Here is a 23,264-nt window from a genome sequence, read left to right on the forward strand (position 1 = left end):
CTTTAGCAATATTCAGTCATTCTTTCTTCGAATCAAATCAGGGATACGAGGGAAAGCGTCACCATTAGTCTCATACTGTTTTTCAGAATATAATAAGACTTGCGGAGGAAAGAACTGGCATGACCTAAGAAGACTGGAAAATGAAGGAACAGGCAGGAATAAAAGAAGACTGGAAAATGAAGGAACAGGCAGGAATATAAGAAGACTGGAAGATGAATGAACAGGCAGGAATATAAGAAGACTGGAAGATGAAGGAACAGGCAGGAATATAAGAAGACTGGAAGATGAAGGAACAGGCAGGAATATAAGAAGACTGGAAGATGAAGGAACAGGCAGGAATATAAGAAGACTGGAAGATGAAGGAACAGGCAGGAATATAAGAAGACTGGAAGATGAAGGAACAGGCAGGAATATAAGAAGACTGGAAGATGAAGGAACAGGCAGGAATATAAGAAAATTGGAAGATGAAGGAACAGACAGGAATATAAGAAGACTGGAAAATGAAGGAACAGGCAGGAATATAAGAAGACTGGAAGATGAAGGAACAGGCAGGAATATAAGAAGACTGGAAGATGAAGGAACAGGCAGGAATATAAGAAGACTGGAAGATGAAGGAACAGGCAGGAATATAAGAAGACTGGAAGATGAAGGAACAGGCAGGAATATAAGAAGACTGGAAAATGAAGGAACAGACAGGAATATAAGAAAATTGCAAGATGAAGGAACAGGCAGGAATATAAGAAGACTGGAAGATGAAGGAACAGGCAGGAATATAAGAAGACTGGAAGATGAATGAACAGGCAGGAATATAAGAAGACTGGAAGATGAAGGAACAGGCAGGAATATAAGAAGACTGGAAGATGAAGGAACAGGCAGGAATATAAGAAGACTGGAAAATGAAGGAACAGACAGGAATATAAGAAAATTGCAAGATGAAGGAACAGGCAGGAATATAAGAAGACTGGAAGATGAAGGAACAGGCAGGAATAAAAGAAGACTGGAAGATGAAGGAACAGGCAGGAATATAAGAAGACTGGAAGATGAATGAACAGGCAGGAATATAAGAAGACTGGAAGATGAAGGAACAGGCAGGAATATAAGAAGACTGGAAGATGAAGGAACAGGCAGGAATATAAGAAGACTGGAAGATGAAGGAACAGGCAGGAATATAAGAAGACTGGAAAATGAAGGAACAGACAGGAATATAAGAAAATTGCAAGATGAAGGAACAGGCAGGAATATAAGAAGACTGGAAGATGAAGGAACAGGCAGGAATATAAGAAGACTGGAAGATGAATGAACAGGCAGGAATATAAGAAGACTGGAAGATGAAGGAACAGGCAGGAATATAAGAAGACTGGAAGATGAAGGAACAGGCAGGAATATAAGAAGACTGGAAGATGAAGGAACAGGCAGGAATATAAGAAGACTGGAAGATGAAGGAACAGGCAGGAATATAAGAAGACTGGAAGATGAAGGAACAGGCAGGAATATAAGAAGACTGGAAGATGAAGGAACAGGCAGGAATATAAGAAGACTGGAAAATGAAGGAACAGACAGGAATATAAGAAAATTGCAAGATGAAGGAACAGGCAGGAATAAAAGAAGACTGGAAGATGAAGGAACAGGCAGGAATATAAGAAAATTGGAAGATGAAGAAACAGGCAGGAATAAAAGAAGACTGGAAGATGAAGGAACAGACAGGAATATAAGAAAATTGGAAGATGACTGGCAACATTATTGCAGACTCCTTGGCCCACCAGGGAGGGCAAATTCCACCCACTGAACAGGCTGTACGTTTTCATCATGCTCTGGCTATAATTAAAAAAAAAACAGAAATGGAAAAGAAGTTTGAGTGCTGGGACAAGTCCCTAAAAGCCCGTGGAGTCTAGGAGAGCATGAGACGCCCTGACCGCACTTCCCCTTGGTGGAGGCTGCCCAGGCCTGAGCAAGCTATTATAGCACAGTGCAGGACAGGCCATTGTCCTGTTGGCTCATATTTCTCACGGCTATGGCCAAATTTCGATTCACGGTGCCCCCGCTGCGGGGAAGAAGAGGAAACCGTGCCTCATATTCTGTTTGACTGCCACAGACTTGCTGATCTCCGTCTCGACAGGTCTGGGAAACCCAAAATTCTCGACCTGTATGGCGACATTTATGCACTACGCAAGACAGCAGGGTTTCTGTCCAGGGCTTTTGCAAGAGAGAATTTGAGCCTCTCAAGCCCTCACTCTAATGGAGTTTGATGATGATAATAATGACTTACCATTGAAGACATATGCATTAATAATCACCCACAAATATGAATAAAACTCGAAATATCTTTTTTTTAAACAAAATAAAAATTTCATTAACAAATATTTACAGTATTTAAAATATACAATAAAACCAATATTGACTCTCAAGATGATGAAGGATTCAATAAATAAATCTTTCTAGATATTTAAAATCAGAAACTTTCACTGTACATATTTCTATCTCCATTTCCCATTATATCCCTTCTTTTTACACTCACAGGCCGCCAATACTTGCAAAAATTACATCAGCCAATATACAAACACACACTCACATTACGTATAACTCATGCTTATCTTAATCCTTGGCTAATAGCACTATATTATGACAGAGAACAGGTCAAGAGGAGAAGTCAAGTGTGAAAGTTAATTCAATTTCAGTCCAAAGGACTTTCTGTATAGGTCAGTGTCAAAAGTACTTCACCTTAAAGTCGAGGATGAACATTTGTATTACAACTCAACATTTTTTTTCAATAAAACAATAAAAAAAAAATTTATAAATAATTCAAAACTTACAGTATGAAAATAATCAGTCTCTGATACAATCAAATAAAGTAGATCTAGATTTTTTTTTCTCCACAAGAAAATAACAATTATTTCAGATATCGGGAGCTGATTTGCACTTATCTATATCTGACTGCATTTGATACGGAAAAAGGTAATAGTGATCAGTATTATCCTGACCTGTATGTTTCATCAGTGTGTGCCTAGATAAACAAGATATCTTCTAATACCAGCCTCCTGCATCGTTGCAACTATCATCAAAATTCATGAACTACAAAGTTGCATCAGTTTTTTCTTTTCAAAACCTGCACATTCGCGGTAAACTAACTCAGTAGCATTGCTCATTGCTATTTATAGCCCATTGACCTCCTGCCCTAGTTCTTTTTAAAAAACAGGATATCGCCATATTATGAGGGGAGAACAAATCAAGGGATCGGTTAGAAGAACTACATTATAATTTAGTAACATCGAAATAAAAGAAAGAAAAGTTTTAAAACAAGGTTACAAAGACAGTTTGTAACACAAACTCAAAATCGGCCCCCCGAAGTGGTCCACCCAGGCAGGTAAAATGGCAGGTTTCAATATTATGAGAATGAAATTCTATCAAAGACAAATGACCTGAAAAAAGTTTAACAGATCTCATGTGGTGCCCCAGCGGTCCAGCAGCCCAAAGGATAGGTGAAAGTGAAGTTAGATGTGAACCTGGCCTAACTGATGTTTTATAATGAATATCTAATTGATCTAATTGTTTTGTAAAGGGCCAATCTCTAATTCCTCAAGAATAAAACATTTCCTTAAAAAAAAATGTTTTCTTTGGTTAGGTGTATACGTGTTCTGTTGCATTATTGTTCACGCGATAATATGAAATAATACTTATTAATTGTTGTTTTAAATTATGTCTGACTTAAATGCATACTTAATAGATTTTTTTCTCTTTAAAAAAAAAGTAAATAATTTTTTTGTGTAAATATAGTACTTAGTATAACAGAACTCACATACCTTAACAATACAAATATTAAAAAAAATTTGACAAAAAATCTACAACCATTTGCATAAATGTGTTTAAAATATGATAAATTGTGGTCTCCCCTAATAAAGATACTAAGTGTTTGTTACTATTAATAGTGAATAGTTGTAAAAGTGGTGTATTTTTATGAAAAAAACTGCTTGCATTAGTGATTTAAAAAATTAGATTTTTCGCTTTCAGAAAAGAAAAAAGTAGCCGTTGCATCAGAACTTTGAATGGTCTAAAATATTGTGATGTCGGATTTTAATTATCTTTTCTAGTTAACCAGATCTAAACGGGACGGACGGACAGACAGACGGACAGACAGGCCACACAAACTAATAGCGTCTTTTCCACTTTCGGGGGCCGTTAAAAATACAAACTTTAAAATTTAACCTAAATCATTGTAATTTTGATACGGTGGTGGAAAAATCTGTGTATTGTCACCAGAGAGAGAGAGAGAGAGAGAGAAATGATCTAACTTTGTCTAGTCTAAAACAAAGTGAGGTGTCAGTAGAAGTTGCCTGTCGTGTATATTAGTGCTTGTGTTGAAAGAAAATCATAGCAAGTTAAATTTGTCTATATTGTAATAAAAGTTTTATTTAGTTTAATTCACAAAAGAATATTAGTCAAGTTTGTCTGGATGGGAAAGGAAGATCTACTCAACGTAAATGCTGTGTCTTGTCTGTCTGTCTTGTCTGTCTAGCTCAATTAATGTAATTAAAAACAACCTCCCATTTAAGGCACTTTCCAAACAATAAGGTTTCGTACTCATGAATACACCCAACCAAACAATAAGGTTTCGTACTCATGAATACACCCAACCAAACAATAAGGTTTCGTACTCATGAATACACCCAACCAAACTATCCCTGTTATTGGAACAGTCTAAACCAACTACACCAACAAGCCGTGGCCTTGTGTGGTGGCGGATACAATGTGTAGGTCTGTGTGGGTAAATACCCTCCCCCACCCGCACTATGCTTACATTTTCACGGTCCCTATTACTGATCATAAGCTATGTTAAAAAGTAAAAATGGAATAAAATATAAAAGGTTAATGTTGTGACTAAACGGTGTTGCGCGCTTCGGGTAAGGTCAAAGGTCAATGTTATTAATATCCTTTTACCTGACAACACATTCTGTGTTTGTCAACAGTGGGACAGCGTGGGAAGTTTTGAGGGGAAGAACACGATTTTCTTTTGTTAATAAAAAAAAATTATTTTATAACGCATACACTGACGAAATTTCCAATGAAACATTAAAGCTAATCTTAAGCCTAGATTGATATTTATTTTGGGAGTACATGAACAGAGAAATTCTAGATACATTAACTCAAATCCTACCTGTGTGTGAATCTACACCATAACACACTATAACACACTCAGCTCATCCAACACAACAACGACACATTACTACGTCTAGTGGATTCAAAGACTGTGTTCTAAACAGCTGAAACGATAAGCTGTGCTGCTGACATGACAGTCTCTTGCTCCATTTCAATCGATGTGCCAGATCCACGTGACCTGACACACTCGCTCAAGACACAGTTGAACAACGTATCGTCTGTTCAATGTGCCGGGAGCAGTTTTTTTTTTCTTACTACACCCAGTAAGTTCATTGACCTAAGTCAACAAACATTGATTAACACTTTCCTTTGATGAAACTTTCACCATTTTTGCTTTCATAACACTGCATCATTAGAATAACCCAATTTAACTCTTTTTAAGTCATGTGTATCCTGGACCAGAGCTGATAGGTCAAGGGTCAACGTTATGGTTGTAGACATTGCACTCTTGTCGTGGCAAACATGTTTTCTTTTTTTTTAAGAGGACAGAATAGTCAGTTATGGCCAGTATCTCATAAACACATGAGAGACAACACTTTTACAAAATGAATCATTTCGTGTCCAGACACAAGGAATATTTTCCTGGATGCAACAGGGCGTTCTCTGCAATATATAAAAGACTTATCTGGAAATTTAGGCACCAATATTTTTGGCACCGGACATTTGGCCTGATGGAAATTTGGTTACCCGAAAAAAAAAATGAGAAGGCGTTGGACAGCGTGGACAGACAGACCCTTTGGAGACTTTCGAGATACTATGGAGTGCCTGAAAAAAACAAACAAATATCATCAAGAAGTCATATGAGGGGATGACATGCAGAGTAGTTCATGGCAGACAACTGACAGACGCATTTGAAGTACAAACAAGTACACGGCTGTTTACTCTCTCCCTTCCTGTTTCTGCTAGCCATAGATTGGGTCATGAAGGCAGCAACAGACCAGAAGCGGAACGGTATACAGTGGACACTGTGGAAACAGCTAGGCGACCTTGACTTTGCAGATGACTTTGCTCTTCTTTCTCACACACACACACACCAGCAGATGTAGGAAAAGATCAGCGTCGTTGCGAACAATTCGGCTAGAATGGGTCTTACCATAAACAGAGGGAAGAAAAAGTTCAAGAAAAACGCATCCAACAACACACCCATTACAGTCCAAGGTGAGGCGCTGGAAGAAGTGGAAAGCTTCACCTATCTCGGCAGTATCCTAGACCACCATGGAGGAACAGATGCAGATGTCAGAACCCGCATTGGTAAAGCTTGAGCAGCCTTCCATCAGCTGAAGAACACCTTGGGATCTAGGGAAATAAGCACCACCACCAAGATTAGGCTCTTTAACACCATTGTTAAGCCAATACTACTTTATGGAGCAGAGACCTGGAGAAACATCATCCTCACCATGAAAAAAATCCAGGTATTTATCAACACCTGTCTGAGGAAGATTCTTATGATCCGCTGTCCAGACAAGATCTCAAATGAGGAACTGCAAAGAACAAAGCCCATTGAAGTAAATATCCTTCAGAGACCCTGGAGATGATTGCCACACCCTTCGCAAGCCTGCCTCCAACATAATATGGCAAGCCCTAACCTGGAACCCCCAAGGAAAGAGGAAGGGAGGACGGCCCAGGAATACATGGCGCCGTGATATGGAAGCAGATGGGCAAGACGTGGGGACAGTTGCAGAGACTCGCCCAGAACCAAGACGCTTGGAAGAAGCTGGTTGGTGGACTATGCCCCAGAATGGACCAAAGTCAGAGATGAGATTATGAGATGAGAAAAAAAAAAGAGGGTGGTGCGTGGTAAAAAAAAAAAGGTAATTGTGACTTTTATGGAGTGTTCATGTTTTTGTTTTTTTTAATAATGATTTCCTCGTCTTTGCTGTAGTGTGGGTTTTTAGTTACAATGGACATAAATGGGATGAGGGTTTGGAAAAACAAGGAATGGCGCGGTGAAAAGGGATAGGTAGACCAGGCATACGGACGATTGGAACATATTAACGCCTTTTTTTATATTGATTTCATTTTTGTAGCTTTAACGTTTTTTTCTTTACAATAATGTGTGTGAATGAGGAAAGGAGGCCTACATAGGAAGTAGATGGATTTCCCATCCCCTAAAGATTTATCTTTTTTTTTTTTTGAAGTTCAGTATAGTTTCTCAGCACAATGTAAGGGAGACTATTGAGAAAATATTTATAAGAATTAAATAAATACAATTACGTCCCCTCTGTTTTTAGAAACTGTTTCAATTATTTTTTTTTACGCTTGGCATCTTTATTTTCTTTCGAGATGTTGTTAATTAAGGCCTGACTTAAGTTAGTGGCGGCATTGGGCTGGGTTTTTTATGGAAAACATTTCTTATCGACTGAAATTTAGACATAAGAATTCAACTTTTTAAAAAGTAGTATAAAGTTATAATTTATATTACATTTTATTTTTTTATATTTTATTATACTGGTTGTATAACCCTACAATGTAGTGTCTCTTATAACTTAGATAAATACTACATTTTATAAACATAGAATTGTGTACTTCCATAAAAGTTTTAGTAATAGACCAGATAAATAACAAGAGTTATCTTAAAATTTCTAGTCCAGTGTTTCTATAACTTTTATCAGAGGAGTCCCCCCCCCTCCCCCATCAGTTAGCTTTACGTTTGGGAGAGCACTTTTAACTACTAAAGTAGTATCCGAGAGGGTTGAAACCATAGACTTATATATATTATATCTAGACTGGATAACGGAACAAATCCTTATCCGCGATTGATTGATCCACATACCTATATATATGAATTTTTATGTACGTAACTCTTTTTTCAAGCTGTAAGGGAAGTCGCCCCAATCAATCTTTTCTGTCTTAGAAAAGTAATGATCTTTAGCTTTCAAAGTTTAGAAATAATGCAAAATCATTTCTCGGATATTCACGCAAATATATGAAACAAAGCCATTTCCTGTTTGTTTCCATTCAGATAATGTTTCAAAAATCCTAGATGGAAATAATTCATGTTGATTTAAATCATCTTATGTACATTAAAATAGATTGATTACCTAGATCTTTCTAGATTTTGTATCTAAAAATTGCAAAATAATAATTATGAGACGAGAGTTCTCTTATTTTTTATGTTCAATTAATATGTCTAGATCTAAACATTAAATTATATGTTACATAGGTTAGGGTTGAAAAAAAAACCTTTACTTCTTATAACTACTTTACAAAACAACGCCTTGTTTCAACTTTTTAAAAAATTTTCACGACATTTTTTTGTAATTTGAAAAGATCTCCTTGACCAGTCTAGATATAATATATATAAGTCTATGACTGAAACAAAGTAATGAAAAAGCACAATTTCCTTTTTTTTTAAACTTATTTGCCTAAGAAATTATTTCTAGTCCATAGACATAAATAAATATAGACTGGCCGAAGGAAGTAACTTCATATAACTTGAAAACATGTATATCTATTGTATTCGGATTTCCGAATTATGAAAATTGCATGATCTTCATTCTTAGAGATTAAACAAAACTACACTGCCTCCTTATTTACAATATATATATAGGTGTGTGGCTGAAATAGATATGAATACTTAACTTTTATACTGCTCATAAATGCTGTATAATAAAGTACACAAAATTGCAAGTCACAAATTTTCGTTTCATAAAACTCTTTAATCGCCAGTCTATATTTATTTATGTCTATGCTCTAGTCATTTTGGTAATTTTTTTTTCGAAAATAGTTTTTCTTAAATAATGTTTAAGAGTTATGTATAGTAGAAAAACTTCTTTCTGCAGATAAAATGAGAGAAGCACCACCTGGGGAAATACCGAAAATTAGATACAAAGACTCGACAGAAAACTTACGATGTTTTGCTAAATGGCCGGTTTTTAGAATAAGAGAAACCTGTGGACAAAATATCTTGCAAATCTGTATGGCGGTTCCAGAGATATCTTATGAATCAGTCAATCAGAAATATTTGGCATAAATGTAGATTAGGTTATTAAGTCTCATTAGGAGATTGATGTTCTGAACATCTAATTAGGGTTAGCTTTCTTTTTCTCGAGTTGTGGCTCCATGCCTAATTATAAAGCCTAAGAACAGGCCTGCAAGTGACCCTGCAACTAGCTTTTTTAGTCATCTCTCTTTTCCTCTTTGCTTCCTCTTTCCCTCTTTTCTCTCTTTTTTAAAAATCTTTTTCTCTCTTTCTACCTTTTTAAAATATCTCATCACTTCTCTTGGCTTCCTTCTTTTTTAAAAATCTTTTGTATCTTCCTTTTCTCTTCTTTCTTTCCTCTACTCACCTCCTCTGTATGTTGTTACATAAAAACTAAATTCTTGTGAGGATGTTCTATTTTGTTGTTTCCTTTGACCTCACACGAGCTGGCTACTCACACCTGGTGTAGTCAACGTCGCTGCTGGTACACCTTAGACCTGTACAGAAACACACACACACACACACACATAGAGAGTGACACAGAGAGAAAAAAAATATTCAAGGAAATGAAAACACAGACAGACACTCACACATATCTAGACTTAATCTAAATGATAAGGAAGTTAAAGCTAAATGACTTTTTCTTTTTTTTTCCTCCCCGAAGAACGCACGTGAGGCACACAAGGATGACGTCATCACCCAGTTACCCCTCCCCCCATGCTCACGTAAGTGCAGGTGCAGTTATCTCTAATATAGTGTACTCAAGCGGTGAAATAAACTTAACTCTGGAGCACTCAGCGGAGTGATAGGAAATTGATGAATCTACTTTATTGGCGGAGTAATACATGGAGGTGTACAGAAGTCTCTTGATGGAAACCTCATGCTGAGTACTTGAACCTTTTCCAGTGAGTAATGTTTGGTTCAGGTCCAAGTGTCATTGCGAAAGATGGGAACGCAAATACATGTGATACATTGGATGCTTACTCACGCAAGAGCAATCATTTCAATGTTCTTGTTCTCTTGGTGAGTAAACAAACAACTAAGCTCAATGTAAATACAACACTTACACATCAGAAACAGAGTATCAACACTCATATAGTTGCTACACTTACATAGCACTATTTTACTTACAGTGCTTTTTTTGTAAAAAAAAAAAAATAGGTGCCGGTACACAGTGATGGAATGCCTAACTTTTAATTTCTAGTAAGTTAATAATAAGCGTTAAAATACAAGAAAAGTAAAAAATTTTTCTCTACATTGAAAAAGGTGCCGGTACGCCGTACCTGTGAGTACCGTCACTAAAAAAGCACTGCTTGCATAGAACAAACACATACATATAGTGCCAACACTTACATAGTACTAACACTTACTTAGTAATAACACTTATTACCAAACCTATTTATATATATATATATACGTATACTCTAAGAAAGTGTAAACAGTAACGTTATTTACACATTGCCTTCTCGAAACTTCGAGTTTCTACACAAAAGAGTAAAAAAAAAATGAAAGGGAAATAATTCGATTCCAGTGGGAGTAAATTGTCCGACTTTCAGATTGAAAACACATACGGAGGAAATTAGCTTGTTTCAGAGTCTAACATCAGTATGCTCAGTTCATAACTTTCAAGCTTCATATTAAGTCTACGCTACTTTTGGGAATGTATTATAGAATTTGAATTACAACGTGAATTCTAGAGTGTGTCTCCTATCTTTTCATGATTTCTACTGAAAGGGTTAAATGTTTTATTTAATGATGACGAATTTCGATATTTGTTTATCTGAACAAAGATTTTAAGAATTTAACCAATTAGTTAATTAATTAATGGTGATTAATTATTTCGTTTGATATCGTAATAGGGGAAATAAATGCCACTTAATGAGAAATGTGGATTTATGAATGGATTTAGTCCCCTTGTTACGTTTTGACACGTTATATTTCCTATTTCCTATTCTCGGATCAAGTTAAAATTTTGCACAATTTTTCATAGATCAATGACAATCCACGAATCGATCCAAAAAACAACAACAATTAGTTAATCAATTAGTACTAATTAATTAATTTTTTTATATAGCAGAAAGGGAGCTAAATCCTGATTTAATGATTCTTTTCCTTAGATAAGCTTTGTTTATAATGAAGTAATGTTTTTTTTCTATTACTTTTCTTCCAATCATTTCATAGACCCGTCTCTCGTCCTTACGTCTGGTGGTGCTCCTTCCATGAAGAATTGTTGAAGTGAGTGATGCTAAAAACTTTGTAGAAAAACTCAGCTCCACAAATTGATCGTTTGCTATGTTGCACATGACTCTCCAACACTTGGTTTTGACCAGGGGCGGAACTAAGGATTTGGGGGCCCGGGGGGATTTACCTCTTTGGGGGCCCCTTGCATTTTGACATTCGACATATGACATGAGATAATGTACGCAAAAATAAATAAGCCCAAAATTAAATTGGTATCAGTAAACTTAACAAAAAGTAATCATCAAGACTCTTTTAATGAATAATACCGTTGTTTATTAGTTAAATAATGCACAAGTGACAAATCTAAATTTATATCGCTTCACGTATTGCATTCTGTGCAGCAAATACATCTATAACATCAACTACATCGATACTTTCTAGTATTTGTGACTTCACTGACATTAAAACCATGATAAGCCTTTCTTGCGTCATTTTGATCCTGAAATAGTTTTTGATGAACTTGAGCTTTGAGAATGATCTCTCACATGACGTAATGGAAGTGGCCAGAGTTAGCAGTATTCGGAGGAGGTTGCAAAGTTTGAGCACACGTAATTACCATATGAAGCCTGTTTGCACAATATGTCTATTGGTGATTGTATAACTGGTTTGTTAATGAAAAGTGCTCGTGCATCAATGACATCATTGAAAAAGCGATTTTCCATTTATTTCATCATACAAACAGGAAAAGTAGCACAGTTTGTCACAAGCGTGTCTTCATCTAACAGGTTTCTTGGTTCAAGAATAAACCCAAATGTATCCATTTTCTTTCCAGCCTTTGGAATCTGCCCTTCATCTCCATATGAAATCTGTCCAGCACTTCTATCGCAACAGGTTTGAATTGCAGTTCTTTTGACAGTCCTACATTAGAACTAAACTTCCCATCAAGTCTTTTCTTTCTTCTGGTTGTTTTGATTACAGGGAATCCATAGTATTCACTACCTTCTTTTGCTTTTTCGATGGATTGGGTTTTTGTCAGTTTCTCATCATTTTGCAGAAAGCATGAAAGGGTACTAATTTCTTCAGCAGCCTCCCGTATATGCAGTCCAGACTTTTGTAGTTTCTTCTGAACTATATTAATTGGGCGCAGGAGCTTTGACCAGAATTTCAGATAGGCAAAAAAAATCTTAATTTTCCACTGCATGAAGAAGATTCTGTGCTAATATTATATGGTATTACGTCATTGTTGGTTGTTTATGTTTTGTAAAGCAAAAGGATTCAGAGCATACAAAAGTGGGAAAGATCCATATCTCGTTATGCTCGAGTAGGCCTATAGAAATACTCCGATAAGTGGACTGCCGTATTCACCATCACAACTGCTGACAAGTAGAAGACTCAGGGAATCATTCCAACTGATCACAAACTATTGAAACCATCGGTAGCTGAAAATGCAGAGACATTACTCAACGAACGACAGATGAAAAGCAAAGTGAAATACGATGCAAAAGCAAGACTACCTAAAAATTATTCTGTTGGAGAGTTCGTCTAGGTCAAACATGTCAGATAGAAGTTGTCATAAAAAAACATTCAGCACCCAGATCTTACACCATAAAGACAAACGATGGAAAAAAATACAGAAGAAATCAACGCTTTTTGAATAAGAGTTTTGATGAAGACATCTCTGGGTACTATGATACCGATGAAGACAATGAACTGCAAACTGTTGGAACAAACGAAACAGACAGTTATAGACCAACGTCTAGAGAACTTGTTGTGCCAGTCAAAACAACCAGAAATTGACGAATTGTTAAATTTCCTAGTAGACAGGGCCGGCCTTAGGCGCTTTCATAGGCCCCGCGCTAATTCCAAGTGTACATTATTAAATTAAAGCATTATAACGTATATAAAATAACAGAACAGGGTTTTCGCGACCTCCTGATTTTCCAGGGCCTCCAGGAAATCTCATGAAAAGGAAAAATATACGATAAAGTCCTGAACTTTTTTTGAATTTATTCAAATCTCCTGAAGACTAGACGAAATTGACATTTTGGGGCACGTGCCAATATATAAAACGTGGCATTGCGAGCTTTCATTTGATAAAAATTTATTGCAAAGACGAAAGTAGGCTTATTTTCTAATTAAAAAAAAATAATTTTGACATTATGCTTATCCCTACCCAGACTAGGCCCCGCGCGATCCGTTTCGCATAGGGCCCCGCAAATGCTAGGGCCGGCCCTGCTAGTAGATATCACTCTTAAGAACTTTAAAAGGAAGGGTGTGATAATAACTTCAAAAGGAAGAATGTGCTAATATTATATGATATTACGTCATTATTTTATGTTTATGTTTTGTGCGAAAGCAAAAGGATTAGATGTAAATAAAAAGAGTTTCCATTGAATTGAGGAAAGATGAATAAAGGGGTAATAACTCGAGTGTGAAGTTTAATTCTAAAATTATAGACGCCAAACCCGAATAATGGACTATTTTAGCATTATTAAGAATAACTTTTGGATCTGTTATACTCGATTCTGTAAATTTTGTTTCAAGGTTAATTAGTGTAGCCCTTTAATACTCGCCATTTAGATCTATTTTTAGTAGTAAAGGTAACAAGATACCTGGAATTCGCTGTATATCATGCAGTTTTATTCCTGGCAACAAAGTTTAAAATGTAAGACTAATTTTTTTTTTTTTTTTTTTTTTTTTTTTTTTTAAAATTTGATCCCTGTGGGAAAAAATATTTTTAAAATGTCAACAAAGTCAACGTTCTGATAGACCTGCATCTAGGTTTAGTCTTTGTGAAAAATTTAAGCCATAAATGTTGAAAAAAAAAAAGACACCCGTTGACACTATTTGTCAATCAAATATATTAATTTATGTATTTACAAATAAATTTCGGAAACCCATTTGGGCCCCCCCCAGGTGGGGGCCCGGGGGGATTTTAAAATTCTCCCCCCATCCCCCCCCTTAGTTACGCCACTGGCGTAAAACCCCTCTGCTTCAGAGAAATAAAAATTAGGTCACGCGAAAGAGAGCTCTTCCGGGGATTTCCGTAGCGACAGCTTTCTGCTCACCGCCAGCGGACTGGACGTTCTCGCTCGCGTCCTGCGCGTTTAGCCATTGTGCAACGCGCTCGTGTGTCTTCCATTCAAAGTGTGTGTGTTTGTGTGTGCGCATGAGCGTGAGCAGTGACGGCACAGACAGAGTGCTCATTCTTGACGGCAATACCTGGTTTAACCTCCCCCCCATCTCCCCACCCAAGGCACACTACTCTGTAGGTTAAAATTAAGTTTCAGCTTCATGTGCGTGTATGTGTGTGTGTATGTGTGTGTGCCATGCGAGAGCACGCATGTGTGTCGGAGTAATGACGCGTGGCAGGTAGATGACAACACTGACAAAGAACAAGGGAGGGAGGTGTACATAGATCATCGTCAGAGCCGCAGACGAAGCTGCTAGTATCAGCCTCACGCTTCTATCTCCCCCCAGTTTTGAAATGGTATATTGATTCTGCTGGAGGAGTTCCTAGAGAAGGTAAGAAGTTGAACTCTATTGCTCACAAGAGACACAGTTTGTTTGTTTTCTGTTCTTTTTTTTTATCTTGTAATAAACAGTTGTCTTTGCACTGAGTTACTAAAACAAATATCTGGTTTCACATATTTATTTGTAATTCTGTTCTTTCTTTACTGAACTGTTTATCGACTTATTTTTTCCTCTCTCTCTTTCTCTCTCTCTCTCTCTCTCTCTCTGTGTATCTCTCTCTCTCTCCTCGTGGTTATCTCGAATCGATAGGCATCACTGTTTAATTTAATATGACGTCGTCATGATGGATCTAGGTCAAACTGCATCTGGTCTATTTACTCTGCGCTAATTTACTCCAAACACCAGATCTAGCTAATGGGTTGTACTTTCTTACTTTTTTTGTTTTCTCAAACAGTTTCGTTTCTATCTACTGATCTAAACCTTTATCATCTTTTTGTTTTCTCAAACAGTTTGGTTTCTATCTACTGATCTAAACCTTTATCATCTTTTTGTTTTCTCAAACAGTTTGGTTTCTATCTACTGATCTAAACCTTTATCATCTTTTTGTTTTCTCAAACAGTTTGGTTTCTATCTACTGATCTAAACCTTTATCATCTTTTTGTTTTCTCAAACAGTTTGGTTTCTATCTACTGATCTAAACCTTTATCATCTTTTTGTTTTCTCAAACAGTTTGGTTTCTATCTACTGATCTAAACCTTTATCATCTTTTTGTTTTCTCAAACAGTTTGGTTTCTATCTACTGATCTAAACCTTTATCATCTTTTTGTTTTCTCAAACAGTTTGGTTTCTATCTACTGATCTAAACCTTTATCATCTTTTTGTTTTCTCCCATGTTACGTACAGTAACTTTCTTCTATATCTATCAAAATTTATTAAATTTATATGGTACATCTATTACATACTTCTCTATCTACAAAGTACACCCATTCCCTAATGCCAGGTACCTCTATTACATTCAGTTTCAACTATCTGGTATATGTATGACATTCAGTTTCAGCTATCTGGTACATCTATTACATTCAGTTTCAGCTATCTGGTATATGTATTACATTCAGTTTCAGCTATCTGGTACATCTATTACATTCAGTCCCAGCTACCTGGTACATCTATTACATTCAGTCTCAGCTATCTGGTAAACCTATTACAGACAATTCCAGCTACCTGGTACAACTATTACAGTCAGCTCTAGCTACCTGATACATCTATTATACTCAACACAAATCTAGCGTATCTATTTGTAATACTGTTTTATATACAAACAGTCGGTCTCCATGCTGTTCGGTCTAAGGCTATCTCCTCCCACATTCTTTGGTCGATGCCCGTGGCTCTCATGTCTCGCTTGCAGACATCTCTGTATATTAGTCTTGGTCGGCCCATGCGTCTGACTCCCTCTGCAAGCTCAGCATATAGGATGTCTTTAGGGATTCTTCCATCTGACATGCGAATGACATGACCGAGCCAGCGTAGTCTTCTCTGTTGAAGGAGAGCATAGATGCTGTGCATGTTGGCTTGTGTCAAAACTTCCTGGTGGTGACACGATCCCTCCAGGAGATGCACAGTATGCGTCGCAAGCAGCGTAGGTGAAAGCTATTTAATTGGTGTTCTTAACGCATGTAAGTAGCCCAGCTCTCACTTCCAAAAAGAAGTGTGCCAGAACGCAGGCAATGTAGACCAGGATTTTAGTTGCTACAGAAGTTTTTCCTATTCTTTTAGTCAGCTCAGTGTCTAAATCTAGGTTGCTGCTATTGTTGTTCCCCAATATGTGAATTCCTGCACCGGACAGCATGGAGACAGACTGTACGTGCTGGTTCGAACTTCGCCGAATGCAAGAGAAATCTGCCCTGTCAGCTAGTCCTAGGGCAGATGAATATACATGCACGAACTGTGGCAAACTCTGCCGCTCTAGAATTGGCTTGATCAGTTGATCCAGATTCTGCCCCATCTCAAGACGTAACCAAAGCCAGTGACTCATCTGGGCGCATCCATTGCCTTCCGAGACAGAAGGAGCCATGTTATTATTATTATATACAAAATATATCTATTATACTAAGGACAATGTCTAAGGGACACCTATTATATTCACATCCAGATATACGCCACATCTATTCACCTCCAGTAGACGCTACATCTATTCACCTCCAGCAGATACACGCTACATCTATCCACCTCCAGATACACGCTACATCTATTCACCTCCAGATACACGCTACATCTATTCACCCCCAGATACACGCTACATCTATTCACCTCCAGATACACGCTACATCTATTCACCTCCAGATACACGCTACATCTATCCACCTCCAGATACACGCTACATCTATTCACCTCCAGATACACGCTACATCTATTCACCCCCAGATACACGCTACATCTATTCACCTCCAGATACACGCTACATCTATTCACCTCCAGATACACGCTACATCTATTCACCTCCAGATACACGCTACATCTATTCAGCTCCAGATACACGCTACATCTATTCACCTCCAGATACACGCTACATCTATTCACCTCCAGATACACGCTACATCTATTCACCTCCAGATACACGCTACATCTATTCACCTCCAGATACACGCTACATCTATTCACCCCCAGATACACGCTACATCTATTCAGCTCCAGATACACGCTACATCTATTCACCTCCAGATACACGCTACATCTATTCACCTCCAGATACACGCTACATCTATTCACCCCCAGATACACGCTACATCTATTCACCTCCAGATACACGCTACATCTATTCACCTCCAGATACACGCTACATCTATTCACCTCCAGATACACGCTACATCTATTCACCTCCAGATACACGCTACATCTATTCACCTCCAGATACACGCTACATCTATTCACCTCCAGATACACGCTACATCTATTCACCTCCAGATACACGCTACATCTATTCTTCTCAGTTCCGGCTAAACAATTTTTCGTTTCTTCTTTTGACCTTCTCCAAGTGAATGACATTTCCAGCTGGACAAGACATTTTCTTTCATCTTTGAGAATTATTTCCCCTTATGACCTAATAAGAGAGATAACTCCTTCCGCAGCTTTAGCTTAAAATGTTAAGCATTGTCCAGTGAGACATAATGCCTTCTTTCTCTTAAACACTGGTCATTTTTACAAACCTTATATCACCCTCTCTGTATGGTCCAAAGTTTGTACACGTTATTTCTCCCACAATCTCGGATCATCTTGAACTTTTGCACAATTACTTCTTGTAGCTGACGAAACAAAAATCGTATCAATCAAGGGAAAGATATTGTAGGCTACTCGACAGATGTGGAGGCATAAGTTCAATTAATCCCCTATCTTCTTTGTATAAATAATTAGGCAGTTCGAAACAAACAATAGATAACTATAAAAACTTCTATTTTTATATGCAAGTCACTGGCACAGTGGTTAGTCACATTAGTACTTTGGTTTGAAGAGGCTTGACCTCTCGAGCTCGAATCCAAGTCCTAATTTCTTTTTTAACGAAATGCATTTAGAAAAAGCGACCACGGTAACATTCAACCAGATACACCGTTCTCCCCCTCCCCCTATTTGTTCCCAACTGGTCCAGACAAATGATAGGATCATAGTGCATTGGAAAGCTAGAAGCACGTAATTACGCTAAACAAAAGCAATTGGTAAAAATAGTTTTAATCGCACATATTTATTATTGTTAGTCTAGATCTAGTACAAATTTAATTAAATGACTGATCCAAACAAATGGATACAACTACGTTAAACATAATCTTTGTTTGTTTTTTTTAAAACATTTTTAGCGGTCCCCGAAAGGGGAAAAGACGCTATTAGTTTTGTGTGAAATGTATGTCCGTCCCGTTTAGATCTCGTAAACTAGAAAAGATAGTGAAAATCCGACATCATTTAGTCCATTCAAAGTTCTGATGCAACGGCTACTTTTGTTCAAGGTTAACAGCAATCTTCAAGTTTGGCACTTTTTTTCTTTTTTGGTACTGTTTTAGCAGTGCTCGGTCATCTCTAGGTGTCTCTTTTTCTTACTGACCTGAGACTTGTTAGGAGTGGGGTCACCTTGTACTGGCGATGTCGCTACCTCACCCCCAGCCAATTATTGAAAAGTCAACGAGTGATTTCAGATTGAATAAAGATTTAACTGTTTGCTGTTTAACTAGCTACAAAAATGGCGAGAAAGCTAAAGGTATTTTCACTTTATCCATACGAAAAGCATAAGGCTTGAACTCAAAATGTTTTTCTAGCTTCTCGTGGATGGGTTACCAGCTTGTATCACTCACAAATAGAACCAAGATCCAATGTCACAGCCTTTTTCGAGGTACTACAATGCATTCTAATAATTTTCTTTTTGTCACCCACCTTAATTTCAAACGACAATGAGAGAGAGAGAGATCCACCTCTGAAGAAACGACGGAGACTGTTTACAACGCTGTCCTCTCTCCAACCAATTAGGATAGGTCTCCTACTTGGGAGCGTGCCTCGCGGCGTCACAGCTCGAAAGAAGGATACTAAGGGGGAGGGTGGTGGAGATGAGGCGTCACATCCAGAGATGATAATGACATGGGTCTGGGAAGTGGAAGACTTTTGTGGAAGAAAATAAAAACCTCCATTCGATTTTGATATCTTCATGTCTTCTATTTCTTGGTCCGTACTTTATTAGATGATAGACGTAAATATATGTAAATAAATGTAAATTTCAGGTAAAAATATTGTCTGAAACACAAAATTAAATTTTATTTGGTAGAAATTAGAAGCCTTGAGCTTCAAGTATAACACCCACATGACGTTCATAAGATATCCACATGACACCTATATGACATCCACATGACGCCTATATGACATCCACATGACGTCAAAATGACATAAAATTGATGTCGATATACATCTACTTTATTTTTGTCCATAAGACACCTCATACCTATATATTAGACACATTTTCCCCCTAATGACACCATATCGTGGAAATTTAGAAAGCGATACACACGATGATGTCAGGAAATCCTCCACCAGTACATTGACCTAAACCCCAAACATTAATTAAGTCAATGGATGTTATTTTACAAAAACAAAGAGTATTTCGCATTGAATATTGGTAAGACATGTAGACATTCCGATTGTAAAGATTTCAAACACAGATGACAACAAGAAACGAAGAAATCAAGATTGTCTCCCGTCAGGCTGTAGAAGTAGAGAGACTAAACGTTGTTCTAAAGTATGACGGGCGAGCTAGTAATATTAAAATCCAACGATACTTGTCAATCCATGTCTTGTTCCCTTTAAGTATCAGTCTCGCTATTCGGATGTTCTCTTCCAAATAGATGTGACTGTTTGTAGTGTTTGCTGTTGTTTTCAAAATAACTAAACTCCATAAACGTTTCCTGACTAATGAAGTGAAAAGTTCTGAAATACTTTGTTCTTTGAACTGTATGATTCAGTATAATAAAAACATAATTGTATTTTGTTTCATTGTTATAGCTCACTGCTTTAGTAAAATTGAGTAACGATTCTTTGAACAAAAAATCACTGTTAGATCTAGGCAATTTAAAGATGTGCAGTCAATAAGGTCACGTGAGCTGTGTCTGGTAAAGCATGTATACGTACATGGCTGTAGCTCCATATATTTTTTTAAAGCATGTGATTGTAAAGTGTGTATCTGTGTTTATCTGTGAAATGTTTCTGAAAATGGCTGCCTGGTCGTGCGGTTTTCGTGCTGGACTGTCGTTTGGATTTATCGATGGTCCCGGGTTCAAACCCTGCCCGCTCCCATCCTCCGTCGTCCTGCGGGAGGTGTGGAATCGGAAGTAAACTATCTTCAACTATGAAGGAACATCCGAAACATGTACAACAAACAAACTGTGAAGTTTGTATTTATGAAGTGTGTATCTGTTTATCTGTGAAGTGTTTCTGAAAGTGTGAAGTTTGTTTCTATGAAGTGTGTATATGTTTATCTTTCAAGTAAGGACTTTGCAAGGAGGATTTCTGTTTTTTTTTTTTGCAACATGTATCTTAGAATGTCCTAAGTGTTTCTAAGTTTATCTGTACATGTAAAGTGTGTGTCTGTAAAATGTAAACTGTATGTATTTAAAGTGTGTATCTGTATTTGTAAAGAGTGACTTATGTAAAATGTTTATCTTCAGAGTGACTTTTGTAAAATGTTTATCTTCAAAGTGTTTCTCTGTAGAGTTTGTAGGCAATCTGCATATATATGTAAAATGTATCTGATTTGAAAAAAACAATATGTACATTGCTTTAATGCCATTTTTTTGTCTTTAATATTATTCTTAGTGTTTATTTTGTTGACACTTTAAGGTCCGCAGTTGTTTTTTTTTCATTCATATGGTCAAATAAACTGCAAGGAAACATTTAATTAATAATTACTTTAGGCATTTCTTTTCACTTAACTTTGACTTAATTTTTAGCGGCCCCCGAAGGGGAAAAGACGCTATTACTTTTGTGTGAAATGTCTGTCCGTCCGTCTCGTTTAGATCTCGTAAACTAGAAAAGATAGTGAAAATACGACTTCATAATATTTAAGTCCATTCAAAGTTCTGATGCAACGGCTACTTTTTTCTTTTCTAAAAGCGAAAAATCTAATTTTTTAAATCACTTATGCAAGCATTTTTTTTTCATAAAAATACACCACTTTACAACTATTCACTATTAATAGTAACAAACACGGGAGGCTCTCTAGTAGGGAAGGTGACTATTTGCTATTTTTTAACACATTTATGCAAATGGTTTTAGATTATTGTCAAAAAAAAAAAAATTTTTTTTTTTACATTTGTATTGCTACGTTATGTAAGTTCTGTCCTACTTATTACATTTACCGAAAAATAATGTTTACTTTTTTAAAGAGAAAAATCTATTTAGTATGCATATAAGTTGGACATAAGTTAAAACAACAATTAATAAGTAGGTTCTACATTCTCAGCATAGGAAGCTCAACTGCTTTGAGATTTTTCTTTTTTTCTTTTTTTTTTTATGGAAATGTTTTTTTTCTTTTTCTTAAGGCTTTGAATAATGAATAAGAGATTGATCCTTTACAAAACAATTAGATATTCATTATAAGACATCAGTTAGGCCAGGCTCACATTAAAATTTACACTCACTTTCACCTATCCATTGGTCTGCTGGACCGCTGGGGCATCACACAAGATCTGTCAATCTTCTTTCTCCATTCTTCTCTGTCATTTGTCTTTGATAGAATTTAATTCTGTTTTTTTTTTCTTAAAATATTGATACCAGCCTTTTTACCTGCCTGGGTGGACCACTTCGGGGGCCGATTTTGAGTTTGTGTTTCCACACAAAATGTCTTTGTAACCTTGTTTAATTAGTTATTTTTATTCCGATTTGATTTTTCATCTTTTTTTTTCTTTTTTCTTTTACTTCAACTCTCATTTATACATTCACTTACTCACCAATTTACATACTCAAATACTTACTCACTAATACCTCATATCATTAAAACATTCTTACACTCACAAAATTTATATATTACTAACTCACTCTCTATATCACTTATTCACTCATTAACTCTCTCTATTAATAAGTCACTAATTCGCTGACTCACCACTCTTTCACTAATTTACACAATTACTTCCCTCATTCAACTCACTCATTCATTCACTCACTTAACTCACTAAATGACTCTCCACTTGGCCACCATATCCCCTCTCTCTTGTTTGTTTCCTCTAGGCCTATATATTTTCTTGTGTGAAACTTGAACCACTAACCATCCGTTTTCTATCTTTAAATATTCTTTATTTTACACCCCAATAAAACAAAAGTAGACACATTTGTATCCCCCACACGCATGTACTCTTTAGTCAACACAAAAACAAACAACGAATGCCTGTATTCGATAACACCCAGCCTCCACTATTGGTCTCGGGGGAAGAATTATCGATCTGGCTTGAAACAGGCTAAGTTCGATTCTGTTTGCATGTCGCCTTGTGATCAAGGGAACTCGCTACGTCAGAGCGTTAGGAGTTAGCTGCCCCTGGATCTACTGGTAACTATGACATTTTAATAAGGAGTGGGGGGGGGGGGGGAATCTTGATGCACTCTCGTTTACGTGAAGGTGTGTTAGGAGAAACGACACTGCGAACCAACAAGAAAAGAACCCCACAAAAACTCAGCATTATTCCCCAGCTGAATTCCCGATGGAATATAGCCTACGTTTAAAAAAGCTAGTCGCTATGTAGTCGGCTGTAAGATGTTGAAATATGAAACAGTGGATCTAACATCAAATAGATCTAGATTTGTGTTGACTCTTTAACAATTATTTCTTAAAAGAAACTCTGGACGACATTTGATCACTGCTAGACCTGGGATAGCGTTATCCAAGAGAACTTAGTGACTTTTGTATTTAGATTTCTTCACTTGATATGGTACGTAGTCGTAGTAAACATTTATACTGATGACATTGTGTCTTCTAGACTATTTTGTTTACTAATACTTAATGTATCTGTAAGTAATGCTT

General features: G+C 36.8%; 3 protein-coding genes across 6 annotated transcripts in view; 1 reads left to right on the forward strand and 2 right to left on the reverse strand.

Moving 5' to 3' along the window:
* Positions 1–5,376, reverse strand: part of LOC106064916 (ATP-dependent translocase ABCB1-like) — a 124,296-nt gene extending 118,920 nt beyond the window's left edge. For 2 of the 3 annotated variants that reach the window (XM_056008070.1, XM_056008063.1), the window contains exon 1: positions 2,811–2,959. The gene's annotated coding sequence lies outside the window, so the exon portion shown is untranslated. Of the gene's footprint in view, positions 1–2,810; positions 2,960–5,149 lie in introns of those variants that run through there. The other variant, XM_056008064.1, reaches the window with a different exon arrangement.
* Positions 13–3,066, reverse strand: LOC129922547 (uncharacterized). The gene is made up of 2 exons (XM_056009182.1): positions 3,029–3,066; positions 13–1,537 (listed from the first exon to the last, which is right to left on the reverse strand). The coding sequence occupies exons 1-2, from the start codon at positions 3,064–3,066 to the stop codon at positions 13–15; spliced, it is 1,563 nt and encodes a 520-aa protein (XP_055865157.1).
* Positions 5,377–14,487: 9,111 nt separating the features above from the next.
* The window catches only part of LOC106077038 (uncharacterized), a 41,615-nt gene continuing 32,838 nt past the window's right edge, over positions 14,488–23,264 (forward strand). Inside the window, exon 1 of one of the 2 annotated variants that reach the window (XM_056008465.1) lies at positions 14,488–14,779. The gene's annotated coding sequence lies outside the window, so the exon portion shown is untranslated. Of the gene's footprint in view, positions 14,780–22,851; positions 23,173–23,264 lie in introns of those variants that run through there. The other variant, XM_056008466.1, reaches the window with a different exon arrangement.

The sequence above is a fragment of the Biomphalaria glabrata genome, chromosome 13 (genome assembly GCF_947242115.1).
Source record: "Biomphalaria glabrata chromosome 13, xgBioGlab47.1, whole genome shotgun sequence".
Classification (NCBI taxonomy): domain Eukaryota; kingdom Metazoa; phylum Mollusca; class Gastropoda; family Planorbidae; genus Biomphalaria; species Biomphalaria glabrata.